Source organism: Ambystoma mexicanum, chromosome 2p (genome assembly GCF_040938575.1).
Source record: "Ambystoma mexicanum isolate Mex_15411 chromosome 2p, UKY_AmexF1_1, whole genome shotgun sequence".
In the NCBI taxonomy this organism is placed as follows: Eukaryota; Metazoa; Chordata; class Amphibia; order Caudata; family Ambystomatidae; genus Ambystoma; species Ambystoma mexicanum.
This window is the reverse complement of record NC_090923.1, coordinates 419658141-419672304: the sequence shown is the minus strand read 5'-3', so window position 1 is coordinate 419672304 and position 14164 is coordinate 419658141. Positions and strand designations below refer to the sequence as shown.

The following is a 14164-nucleotide window of genomic DNA, read 5'->3' as shown; positions in this document are numbered from 1 at the left end:
ATGTATTGATAGCAGAGTTTTGGGCCCCCGAATATCCTGAGGAAAACATTAATGCAACAGGTTGATGTTGTTTTCAGGGTTTGGACTGTGATAATTAAGGTGTAAGGGTGTGAGAATAAGTGTGATAATTAGAGTGTGATGAGTGTGTGTTGTGTATGCATGAGTGCAGAGTTGGTTGCACGATATAAATATAAAGATCAGTTTGCCTTAAAGTCATATATAATGGATGTGTGGCCTTTTAATAATTTTCTGGGATAAGTTTCACTGTACAGCCATTTGTAACTTTCCTAACAAATATTTTACTCCAGGTCCAGGAATCGAACCCACTGTTAAAACTGGTGAGGAAGTTGGCTTTGTGGTGGATGCCAAATCTGCGGGCAAAGGCAAGGTGACCTGCACAGTGCTGAATCCAGACTACACAGAAGCGGAAGCAGATGTCATTGAAAATGAGGACGGCACATATGACATTTTCTATACTACTGCTAAGCCTGGACCATATGTCATTCACGTCCGCTTTGGTGGAGTTGACATTCCCAACAGCCCTTTCACTGTAATGGTAAGTTCATCTTGTGAAATAATAAATGAAGGGAATGATCTACTTGAATAAACGAGAGGACCATCTAGGCTTGGGGTTTCCTCCCTGGTACGCTTTCCGTGTTTTGATGCCCATGCTCAGTGTTTTTTTGGAAGGATACCCCTGTCTCATGGGTATGATGCATTTACATGCAGAGTATCGAGGGGATTCATTCGGTGAACCCCAAACATGTTTGCTTTCCATTGCGTTCTAGTCTTGGCTCTTATAAACTACAGCTTGTGTGTTGTGTTATCTGATATCGTACACCACTCTTTCTGCAGCTGTGTGAAGGCCGGTTCCCGTCATGATATAGACAGTCCAAAAGAGTTGTGAACTCGACACTGGTTTACTGGCACGTTACAACCTGCCTAATCTCGACCATTTAGTAGCAATGATTTCACACAACTTTAGCTGGTCAAAGGAAACATTGTGGCTCAAATCTGTAAATTATGAAGCATTTATGCATAACCTAAATGGTAATGAGCAAGTTCTAAATGTACACAAATTCAGTGTCGATGTCCTTATTGTGTCTCCTGATTGAAAAAAAGCTTTTAAACATTTACATGGTGTGTGGAGCTTTGGAAAACTGGCGCTGTAGTCCTCAGATATAACTTGACATTGATTTTTCTTTCAGACTAATTACAATGAGTGGCAGAAGGGTGAAATACCAAAGGTGCCTTTTTACCAGCATTTCGGGGGGGGGGGGCATTTGACAATGTTATATTCTACATATCTGTTGTCGACACAAAACCACTATAAATTATGTGGTCTGATTAAGGGTGCAAAAGACAAAACTGCACTGAGACTCGCCATATTAAATCCTAATGCAGTTTCTAAATACTCTCAGAACGCAAATGGTGCATTACACATTAAAGATAAGTCGTGTCTGTATTTAGAAAGTTGGATGGTTAAACTCTTCCCCCTAAATGACTCTGCCAATTCTGAAATACAAAGATTTCGTAACTAGATAAACAGATTATTACATAATTATTGGATATGATGCAGGTCATTTTAGAAGACAACCATGTTCTGTTTCTTACTCTGAAGAACCAATTCCTGCTAACTTTAGTGATGAATTTCAGGAAATACATCTGCAAGGCAAGCCTTCCAGTCAATAAACACTTATTTAAGGAAAATGGCTTGGTGCATCACTTTTCAAGGAAAACAAGATTTATTTTGTATACAAAAAGAAAAAAGGTTTGGAAGGTCCTGTAGAACCAAACGGACACAGAGCTCTGTTAGTTTAAAGCAAGTACGAATTATTTAACAAAAGAAATAGTCACTCATGATGTGAGCAATGTACAGTGTTATCCCGCATCCTCACTGGCTACCGCCTATATACATACAACCTGTCCCCTATAGTCTCGTGATGGATTAGCCACATCCTAATCTACCCCTTCCCTCTAACACTTGGTCCCCCTATTCCATCACTTTAGTTCCTAGCTACTGGACTGGCAGATTTACCTGGAATGTTACCAGCCTCATCGGCCTAGTCACATGGTGTACATTTGGTCGTTGGCATGAGCTCAATGGGCACTTCTGACGTCAAAAGGGCCCTCTGAAATATAGTGCGCTCCTCTTAATACCAGACATGCAGGTGCCCCAGCAATGTCTACCCAGCTCTGGACTAGATTTGTTGGCATCACCTCTTAATCTTAAAATCACAAATTACAAGATGATCTGCTCCTCGCTACCCCCTTATGAGTTTCCCACCTGCGGTACACCACCTTGTTTTTTCAAGGACCACATTAATTGGCCCATTTGGAAGGATGGATGTACTATTTTCCAGCCGCCTGGCAGTTCAAGTAGGACGGCCATTGTCCTGGGGAGCAATAGTTCCTAAATCTAAACAGCATGTTGGCAGCTTGAGACCTCTACCCTTGCTCCCATGGATTTCTCCTTTGGGAAGGCCATAGCCCTACCCTCACTCTGCCGTTCACATTCCATTATGATTCCACAGGCCTACAGCTTGATACAATTAAACAATGCCACTATTCTCAGCTTCGCTCCTGGGACTTGGGAAAGGGAAAATTATTTGAACTCGTCATTATGCCACGCTACTACACCACCAACAGGGAAAACAAAATGCTAGCCCTTATTTCCAATGTGGCGATACCTGTTACACATATTGCACTACTGCTACTTAATATGCTACACAATATCAACCATGCCCTATACATAGGCCTACCTAAGCCTCTAGAACTAATTTAGGAATACATTTGTTGCTCCCAACTGCGCTCAACCCCCGTACTCCCTGCCGCCGCGCACCTTCACTTTCTCATGCGCCAATAGATTTTTGTGAGACTGAATTGTTTGGCCGTGTGTGGGAGATGTACGTGCATCTCAATACATCTAACAAAAATCACTGCGGTACTTTCCAGAGTTTCAAAGAAGAAAAGTTTACCCCAAGGTTTCAACTAGATAATAAATGTCAGTAATAACCAAACAACCACATTCCACATTCCAAAATGTGTTCAAATTGTTCTTAACTAGAGCTGGGAGCAGGAGGAGCTTTCAGATTTGGACCACAATGAATATTTGTTAATATACTGTTCAGTATACAAAAAAGGCAATTTGGCAATAGCTTCCCATTTCATGCCATGTAACTGATCTCTGAACTCCAAATAAAACAAATAGGAATGGGTTTTCAGCCAAATACATCTCTATATCAGAAACCTAATTCAGTAGCTCAGAAGTCCTGCACATCTGGTTACCTAAATGCTGCTTCTAAGTTTGGCATTGGATTTGTACAGACTGCCATATACAGTGCCGTCAAATCATAAGGTAGAAGAGCAGTAATGCAAAGTATCAGCTTTTCACTGTGTAGAGAAGGAGCGAAGTGCCCCCACGTCAATTCTCTGTTGGAAACCAGGGTATGAGACATACACGGAGCAGTTGAACAGACGTAGAGCAGAGACTGGAGTACCAGTGAAAGTGGCAATACCTAAGAGAATCTGGGAGGAAAGGTACCCACCGAGGAAACCATACCTGCATACGATAAAATATGATGACCATTTGAATTAAATCCCTGAAGAAGCAGAGCAAATAAATGGCAAAGACGAATGGTGATGTCACACAGAATCGAGATGACGTACAGAAGAGATGCAGAGACCAGAGAATGCAAATATTCTATAAGGCATCAAGAAAGTATTAAGGATAAGTGACATCTTGGGATCTAGGTGAAGAAGCTTATACCACAGAAACTGATGAAGATATCTAGCTAGTTTAAACGTGTACAGATGCAAGAGAAACGCAAGCAGACGAAGTAATCATGAGGCTAGCTTTATAGTGAATAGATTGTGGCAAGCGCCAATATATATATATATATATATATATATATGTATAGGATGGATGTTTCCACTACACATTATAACAGTGCTGGACATTAGCAAGACAGCCTCATTTCTATTATGTTGAATTTAAAACGCAAATTGAATTACAAAGTCAATCTCAGCAAACGAGGCTGGGCTAGCCAAGAAGCCATGGTCTTATCAAACTGAAGTGAACTGACATTGGATACAACACGTGTGAAAGAACAAGACTCCTGTTCAGAAGGCATGAACATAACAAGGAAGACATCAGAGGTCTATTAAATTGTATTAAATACACCAAAAGGCTTGATTCCATGGTATGCAGTCACGTGGAAGAATGAAGTTGAACGAACGAGGTGGTCACATCTACGCATGAGGGCAGAGTGTGCCCACACTCCTTACATTTCTCAGAGCACAGTACAAACTCAAGGCCGAGCTTCAAAGCCCTAATTGACATTAGACCATTGAGATGATGATGGATTGATTTGCTAATTGGTGGGAAGTTAAGGTTAAGACGAGCTCCCCAGCACCTGGATGTTCAGCCTGCCTGCTGCTAGACGTAGGTGGAAAGGTACTGACGGGGTTAGAAGCCAATCAATTGTAGAGGACTGCGTAATTAAGGGTCCTATACTTTGTGTAGCCAATGAGACGTAATGTATTTAGTGACGTTCATAGTGGCCATTTTAAGGGGAGGGCTTAGTTGCCCCACCTGATAAGTACTCTCACTTTCATTCACTGTCCCATACTGATATGGAACGTAGATTTAGAAATTCACTTAGAGCCTATCACTTCCTTCAATGGGTTTTTGTAGTTTGCCAGGTAGGATGTTGTTGGTAATGACACAGGTCAAACGTCACTGATGACGAATTCTCGGAATATAACCTCTGTTCTTTTTGTAAGATTTGTTGAGTAAGAGGATCAAGCGAGTGCTGATGTTCTTTGTACTCCCTGATTCAGATAATTGACATTAAAACAGTTTTCCTTTTGCCAAACTACCCGAGTCGTTTTGATTATTGATGTATAAATAGAATCTGCATCTCCATCCATCTCCAGGGTAATTGATACTCATCAAAGGGGCTGGGATATCCAGTTCAACTGCTTTTTAATTGCAGGTATTTTACTGCACAGAATAAGCCTGCTCTTGTGATTTTAGTTTCTAGCTGAAGTACACTTGTGACAGTGACGGGGGCAGGCTTTGTTATCAGAGAGAGCAAAGAGCTACTCATGAGGCACCAATGAAATCCATTTCACTAATGTGTCGGCAGCAGGGAGGACACCTCAGGATATGAAAGGAGCCTTGGCATTGGGGTACCCTTCCTCTAGTTCCATCCCTGCATTGTAGGTTTCTGACTTCCATTTTGCAACACCTGCTTCAAGTCTACTTCAATCCTTACATCTGGAGCATTAGCATAGTCTTTCTTTTTAGGTAGTCTCAACACTCTGCAACCCCTACTACTGTCTGGTTTTATTTCTTTAGCCCACCTACCGAGTGGCACTGCACTCTGGAAAATGCGTCTATTGTTCGTTCTCAAGATTGGGTTAGCAGTTATATTCCTTAATTATATGTGCATAGTGTATATCTCGCCTCTTACTTTGAGTTGTCATAGGTACACTGCCTCTGCAATAGCCATATTACCATAGCACATTTATCTGCCTCTGTCCTGCTTTCTACATTCTCCATATTGAGCATGGGTTCCCTGGTGTCCAGCAAAGCACACCGATGTGATACAACCATATCATTGTGGATCTCCTAGCACCATGACAGACCTGTCAGAGGTTTGGTTATTATTGACTTTGGTGCATTGAAAGCACACTTATTTATTCCTCCACGGGCGAGTGCCCCCAGACAGTATCCTGTACAGGTCACCAGAGGTTGTATACAGAACGACGGAATTCAGAAAGAAGATAAAAGCTGCTTTATTTTAGCCTTTATGGTGAGTATTTGGCCTCTATGTATTTCCCGGTCACTTGCTTGGATACCTTCGAGTGGTAGCACTCGCCCTCATCCACCCCAACATAACATATATGCCCTATCTTAGTTTCTCAAACAGGGTACTGGATGGGTCCCTTCCCAGCAAACTTTGTGATTGATTTTTGTCCCAAAGTTAATTGTAAATGATCTTAACTGATTTTGTAGCCATTTGTAAAATCTCTACCACCTGCAATGAAGTCCCACCCCTGAGGCAAGGAAGTGGGTTGAGTTCGACCCAGGTTCTGGGGAGGCCACACCCTCTGTGATGCTAATCATCGCAGAGGAGGTATATGGGGGATTCCCCAGGCCATCCGACCTATTTCTAAGCTCTACAGGAAGGCCATTCTACAGAAAGGGTTAATTCTGTGATTGGGATTCACCGTCCCCATTTGTGATTGCTGCATAACCGAGGACAGCGACATGGTTCCTCGTATGAACCATGTATGGGGCTTTGGGCACTAGTGAGAACGTACCTCGCAGTTGCAAGCAGATTTAGAAGAGCCACACGCACCTGAAAACAAGAGTGGCAGGAGAATCGGAGAGCCACGTTGCAAAGGGGAGAAACCATAGAGGAATCAGACCGCTCCCATTAAAGGACCTTCTGATTTCAAATTGACGTCTGGAGCTACTATATACTCTGCTCGTGGAGCTACAAGCCGAACATGTTTATCACACTTCAGTAGATGCATGTGTGTGGGAAGAGGAACCAAGGCAACCATCCAATCCTACGTTAGAGGAAGTAAGCCTGCACAGGTGATTCCAGTGGCATCCCCATTGCCCCATAATAGTAAGAGCCCATGTATACAAGGGGATGGGACTAGCATGAGATGAAGGACTTTGGAAACAGGTGAACTGTGCTCAGTGGGGACCAGAACAGGAGAGGAGAGAAGCAGGAAAGATTGAAATGCAAGGCGTTGGAGGAGTGTAAAAGGCTGAAGAGAGTAGAAGGGAGGAGGAGATAAAGGCTTTGTAGAAGAAATACCAGAAAAGAGAAGGAAGAGGAAATTGTTGGAGGAGGAGACAGGAAAGTGGACGGTGAAGGAAATAAAGCAGGAGGAGAAAGAGACCAAAGGGCATCAGAAGGAGGAGGAGGACAACTAGATGTTGAGGAGGTATACGTATAGGCTCACTCTAAGGAACCAGGATTGGCAAAGCCATGAGCGCCATGAGCTGGAAGTGGTGTGGAGAGGTAGAAGGAAATCGCGGTGGTGCAAATGCTATAGTGCAGCCAAGGGACCAGAGTGATTGAGTTTGAAAGCATTGCGGTTCTGATCCATGAATCTGGTAGTGCTAAAACCTAAAGACCTAGGAGAAGCAGAGCCATGCAAAGACGAATTAACAGATAAAGCTAGCCGGGATCCAAACTCTGGACTCTGGTGGGAATGGCAAACTCTCCAAGAACATTAACTTAACACTTGCTGAAGACTAACACGTTTGTTTAAGAGCGCATCAGAGAAGAGACGAGTATACCAGGCTAGCTGGGGTTTTTAATCCCGACTTTGGTGGAAGAGCCATTAGCCACCAATGAAATCAAGAGAGATTGCATTCATTGTTAGACCAAGCAAAGGAGAAGACTGAGTAGGCCACTCAATGTAACCCTTTCAGTGCCACTTTTATAGCTACGCCCTAAACAAGTGGTCTCAATTTGCTTTTAGTGCATATACGTCCTAATTTGAGGGGTTTGAGAGTAACTCCTGTGACCCTCTCACCCAGTCATGAATGGGCAGACATTTGTTTAAGCCTTGACATTTTGTGCCACCCCACTCAAAAGTTTTATGGGGCATGACTATAAACTTTATGCAAGGAGGTCCTACCCTGGAATGGAGAATAATCTCGTTCTACTCCTGAAAAATCCACCTAGTTCCTAAATCTTGGAGAGCGTTGAGGATACAACGGGCTTCTTTTACAGAGCACATGCTTTTATGGTGTGAGAACTGTGGATGATAGGAATGCCATCCTTTGGAATTATCAACCTGTGGACTTACTGATGGCAAAAATGCACCTAGGCTACAGGAAACGTTGGTTAACAGTGGCCCACATTGTTCACCAAGCTATGCATAAGTGAGCGCCTGAATATCTCAAAGCAAGAATCCAACCATATATCCTCACTAGAACACCTGGATCTGGGGAAAAAGTTTCTGATTGAAAATGACTGACCGGGAGGTTGGTCTTTTTTCTACCAGGACCCTCAGTTGTGGAACACTCTTACATTCGGGCCATTAGCCAATCAGGTGGCTGGAGCAACGTGTGAGAATATACATTCTCCACCCGCTGTTCCAGCCACCCAAGGCGTTCCCCAGGTGGTGCTATTTCTTAGTTTAAAAAAAAAAAAAATTATGAAGGGAGGAAAAACAGGAAGCCTCTCCGTGTTGCCTCCCGATGACCAAACTCAAACCTCTTGTCCACCCCCTCCCTCCAACATTTACCTGCAGGACTGGAGCTAAATGCTCACCTCCCGCCTCTGCCATAGAAATTGAAAATGGACTTATTCTCTTTTCCCTATGGCGGCGGGCACCTTATTTTTGGGAGGGTTTTGTGTCGCTTAGGGCAGCCAATCTATGGAGCAAAAAAGAAAGCCTTTCGAACCCCAGATGAACCCCGGGGTGCGAATAGCTTTCACAACCCAAAGGGTTGAGGGTAGTCTGACATGGGCGGTAATGGCCCACAGCCCCCGCTGAGGCCCTCTCTTTGCTCGGGCCTACCACGTCTCAGGCTGGTGGGCTTTTACCAGGCATGTCTGACCCTCTCCCCCTCCCCCCCCAATGATCCCCACTGGGGCGTGAAAGCCATATTGTATCTTGGGGTAATTGATTCACACCTTGCTTTTTGGAAAACGCATAAAACCTGGCTGGGTGAGACAAATGGAATGGGCTTAGACAACAAGGTTAGCCATTTTGACCATAAATTTGGTGAAAACTCTCCCATGCAGTAAAAATGGTTATGGTGCACATGATTTCTCCTAAAAATGTAAAATGAGGGTGTTAGGAAAGATTTTCTTTTTGCACCTTTCCCTCTATACATTTCTATAGGACACCCTTTCATTTTGCTTGTTTTGAACCCTGTCCTGACTTTTTGGTGGTAAGTAAAGCCTTCTACTTTACTTCCATTCCCTGTTTGGTTTGTTCATATAAGGGAAACTATGCCTTTCTTTGTGAATTCTTGTATTGTTACAACTGCACACACCACCTTACAGTGAAGTATAGTTAGGATACTTTGTAGCTTTTTGGCTAATTCTACTATGTGCCTAAGACAAGCTGGTGGCAGCTGTGATATTTTTACCATTCATGAGATTTTGCTTGTGCACTTTTGCAATTACCACAAATGGCTACTAAAGGTGCCCTGCACCCTAAAATAGCTGTGCCACACTGACGACCCAAAGACGACCTCTGGAACTGACCAGCATCGACTCCAGTGTTCTCCTGGTGATGCCTTGATCCTCTGCCTTTGTTGGTGCTTAAACCCCTGAAATGGTGGGAACAACCAGTCCCAACCCCTGCTTGAGTCTCCTTGCCTGCTGAGCCTTCAGATGTATCCCTGGACCAACCAGTAGACTAACCAGCTCTCTTCTGGGCTACCTTGCTGCAGCCGTCGCTGTTCCATGTAGAACTTTGCAGATCTTCACCTTGTGCCACAAGTTGTCTGCGCCTGGTTTTTAGCCGTCTCACACCAAGGGAATCTTTGCTGAACCTGCTCTTTTGTTTGCCTCCATGTAAATCGCCTGTCGACGCCTGACCATAGTGACTCCTTTACCAATCCGGTGAGGTGTCTTGAAATGGTCAGCACTGCATAAGTCTTCATCTTCCCTTGTTTGAGTCTTCTACAGGAAGCTGTCTGCAACCCATTCTTTTATACCGCGACTGATGGAAATTAAATCCTGATGCTAAAAGTATCCTTGGCACCTGCAACCCCTGGGCCTGCCCCAACCAGACCAAGCACAGACGATTGTGTTCCCAATGGATTCTGGAAAATCTGCAGCGGTGTATGGAAGAATCGGAGTCCGGAGAATAAGTTAACATTCCTGTTTGTCATACCCTGCCTTGCAACATTTGCGCACAAGGCCCCAAACCATTTTAGGGTTGGACTTTACAAGATTGAGGGAATCTGTTCTGCGTTGATTCTAAAGAGTTCTGCCTATTTTCCTTGCATCTCACCTGTATTGCACTGGTGATTCTTATGCAATTCTATTTCTTGTAAGGGTGGATGTGCCTATATGTTTTATAAGGTTGTATGTGACAATATTTACCTGTGATTTTATGTTCTTAGCTTGTGAACTTAAGGCCTAATAAATAACTCTTCCTGTCTATCTGGAATTACTAGTGTTGCTCTATGTAATTGTAGGTCTAGACCACTCCCACCCTTCCTGAGACTAAGCCTTGACCTTTTTTCAACCTCGCCTTAATTGGATTTGGCTAACCTTTGTGACTTCTTCACCATAATATGGTGGCCTCCCAAAATCCTGCCATCAGGGCTGACTTTGGAAATCCATTTTAACAGCGGATATCGCTGCACCAGCCTTGTCTGAGCCACAATGCTTAAGGTCAAGTACTTAAGATAAAAAGAAGGGGGGTAGGCTTCCTCTGTACTACTATCCTTAAGGGAGGTTGTAGTGCTGAACAAAAGAATCAATGGTGGAAAGGGTCCTTCTGATTGGTAGCTTTAGGGACTAACCCTTGCCCCAAAACAAAATGAGTTGAATTAGTGATAGAAGTTAAAAAAGAACTCATTCACAGAAAAGATGTCAAGATCACACAATTAGTCAGGAGCACTAGTCCGAAATCCTTCCTTACACCACATATCCCATGATAAAGCCCCCATTTAGGAACATGAATGTTCTTCACCTGAGGAGTGTAGTAAATACAATTGAGTCCAAGATTTATTTAATAAAATAGCAGCCCCTACTTTTAACGTTTTCATCATTTCATTAGGTGTATGTGTATAACGTTCTCCGGGTGATCGTGTCAAATAGTCTTGGTGTTCCTCTCCCCTCTTTGCTTCTGCTCAATGCTCCTCTCCTCTCCCCTCACCACTCTTCTCACATCCTCACTCCTTCTCCCCTTCTACTCTCTCCATCTTCTCTCTCCTTTCGCCTTCACCCCCTTTCACCCTCTCGTTCTTCCCTTTCCTCTCCCCTTGCCCCTCATCTTTGTTCTCTTCTCCCCTCTGATCCCCCTCTCCTCACTCTTTCTGTCATACCCCCTTTCTCCTAGTCCCTATTACAATCACCCTCGCTACTCCGCTTACCTCTTCCTAAACTGGTACCACTCACTTTCACAAGCAACACCTCACCTGTCACAACCTCCAGCAATACCAATACCTCCCAAGCACTCCGCTTCACCTCCCATCCTCCTGTTGGTCTATTTTTCTCCCTCCGCATCGCCTGCCCTCACTTTTCCCCTTGCCTTACTCCTGCTGCCCTTTTTATACGCGCGTGTATCCTGCCACCTCCCCCAATGGATTCTTCTCATTGCATGACTCTGCTGCCCAATCCCCATTAGTCTTTGCCAAGGGATTAGCTAATCACATGGGGAATCCTTAAAAGCCCCTTTTAGTCCCGCCCCTTCCAACGCATGACATTGAAATCAGTCCTGGATGCTGGTGGATGGTGTTTGTTTGGCGTGCTGCTCGTCTGCTTTCGCCGCGGTGGGTAATATTTGATTTGTGAGATGCTAATATTGTTCAGTGTGTGTGTGCTTTTCAGTTTCTTTCTTCAGTCATTTGTGGGCTTGGGTGGCTGCTAAATATTCTGGGCCCTGGAGTTCTGAAAAGAGACAAAATATTGGCTAGCAAATTTGTCAGGAGGCATTGCGTGATTTGAAATGCGATCCAGATCTAAACACACGGCACATATAGGGGGATGAAGGTACGGAAGCCCCCCGGAATCCCTCACCACACTTCTGGGGTAGGACTGGCTCTGGTTTATGCCCTGGTAGGCCTGCTACTCCAGGTCGGGAAGTATCCGTGTTACGCCCTCACAAAGTGAAGTCCCTTACCCTATCACGAGATGATGCTATACATGTGGTGTTCTCTTCCATTGTAGGTTATGTAGTGTCTTGGACCAGGCTAGAGAGGCAGCGGGAGTGTGGCTGTGCAGTTGACTGAGATAATAAACTGTGCATCGCAGCTGTGTGAGTGAAAGGCTTGGAGGTCTGCCCAAGGTAACTGACAGCCTGCTGGATTTGGGGATGAGGAGAGTAAGGAAGCAGGATGGCTTCTGCATCTGGAATCTTCCCAATCCAGGGCTTGCTCATGGTTGAGTTACAGTGCCCGGCAGTCCGTGGCTAGCAAGGAAGAGGCTGAGCGGGCGCTCCGGGAAGGTGGAGATCTAGGAGGCATAGAATAGACGGTGGTCCAGAAGGTAAGTCCTTCGTTGTCTCCGTTAGGCAGGAACTCAGTTCAGGTTAGTTGAGGTTTTGGAAGAGGAAGTGAACCTAACATGGAAACCCTTAAAATGACAAGGCAAACCAACCCTTTGATCCGATTTTTGGAAACCTGGAAGGTCAGCTTAATGTGTCCTCTGTGCTGCGGAACAAGGGAGAGACATCTGATGGTGTGCCCTCAACAATGGGAATAGAAAGGGGAGCGTGCGTATGTCCTTGAAAGGGGAACATGAAAGTAACAGGTTTTCCGAAAGGGGGATAAAAACCAACATGTCCCCAGCAGGAGGCGTACAGCGTAAGGGAACCCTTGAAGTCAATGAAATACAATCTGCCCAACTGTGGATGTACACCTTTGAGGCCAACTTGGATCATCGTGTAGATCTTTGTAATACTTAAGGCCGGGAGGATGGGTCGGTGGCAAAAAGTTTGCTTTGGAAGCAAGGCAACCCAGAGCAACGCAGCTACAAAATCCCGGGCTCGTGCTTAGAGGGTGGCTGCGCGTTATAAACGATTAATTAACTAATTTTACTGGCAGTGATTGGTTCCTGAATGATTGCCTTTGGGAAAAGTTTCAATAAAAATGACTTGAGTATTCTACAGTGCAGATAACTCTAATGGCGAAGCAGGAGGGTGCAGACCTTGTGGTGAAGCCTGTTTGCCATCGTTTATGGGAGCTACACCAAGTGGTGCAACCTGCCTTCTGTAGGAGCCATCACACATAGCCAGCCATGGATAGATGTAGAGTTGCTACAGTGTGTGATGACTTATCTATGGCAAGCCTTCATACAGAGCTGGTGACCATTCAGCTAGGGTCATTGAACGAGCATTGGCAATGTCAACAGTTTGGGCTTTTGTGTAGGCATGGGAAAGGCACTTGCCAGGCACTGTCATTATGGTATTAACTGGCTATTGATGGCAGCAGGTGCAAAATGGTGCGAGTACATGGGCCTCTAATAGCAGTGCCCGGCAAATGCCTAACACGTGCACACAAGCCGAAACGGTTTTTTTATTATTATTTATTTATTTATTTTTAAATAGGACTTCAGTGAAGAACACTGTCATTTTTATAAAAACGAGTGGGTGAAGCCAAACCTGGTTTGGACATTTTTATTACACCAGTAGGTGTTTACAGCTCCAGATAAGCCATTAATTCTCAGAAGACTGCTTTATAAAAACATTGGCAGGCACTTCCAGTGCAACGTTTGATGGTAAGACTTGATTAAAGCGAGCTCAAAGAGTTCCCATTAGGAGGTGTTTTATGCAGGGAGGCACATGAACCGGGTGGGAATGGCCGTAGGGATTAGCATGGCCATGAGCAATCCGTGAGTGGGCAAATAACCAAAATCCTACAAGCTTTAAACACCTCCTCATATGCCATTTCTCCCTACCTGTACTCTAATGCAATAGTTTTGGCTCATATGTGCTGCAATCGACACTGAATAGCCCAAAATAAAAATGGGTGTTGCTTGATGTCATATACTTCTAAACAAATCTGTGTTCTTTTTCAGCTTTCTGGATTTGGTTATGCCCCGATTTGAAAGAAATAAACTTGAGTCATTAGCAACCTTGCTCTCCTCACTACCTTCAGCCAATAAGGAGAGGGAGATGCAAGAGTGGGACAACATGCAACCCCTTTCAGTGGATATCATTAATGAATCCAATTAAACTCTTTAAAGGGGAAGTTCGCTCAAGAATGTTACTGTCCCAATGGATAGGGCATGTATTTTTTAGCATATATCGAGCAATCCTAAAAAATAAAATCCAATGCATTTTACCTTAGATTTTGTCATATTTATACATGCGAAACTCATGCGTTGGAAGCCACCATCTTGTGCTAATCTTATCCATTGATCCATTTGCATAAGTTCAAGTGCCCCCACTGCAGTGAATCATAAGACCCTCCCCTCAAGCTGACCTCATTAGAATCTTA

The 14164-nt window shown here is 44.2% G+C and overlaps 1 protein-coding gene across 4 annotated transcripts in view; it reads left to right on the top strand.

Annotated features, from left to right (window-relative positions):
- The window catches only part of FLNB (filamin B), a 626251-nt gene that overhangs the window by 504724 nt on the left and 107363 nt on the right, over positions 1-14164 (top strand). For all 4 annotated transcript variants that reach the window (XM_069643780.1, XM_069643779.1, XM_069643783.1 and 1 more), the window contains one exon: positions 309-556. In XM_069643780.1, the coding sequence (XP_069499881.1) occupies positions 309-556 (248 nt within the window). The remainder of the gene's footprint in view (positions 1-308; positions 557-14164) is intronic.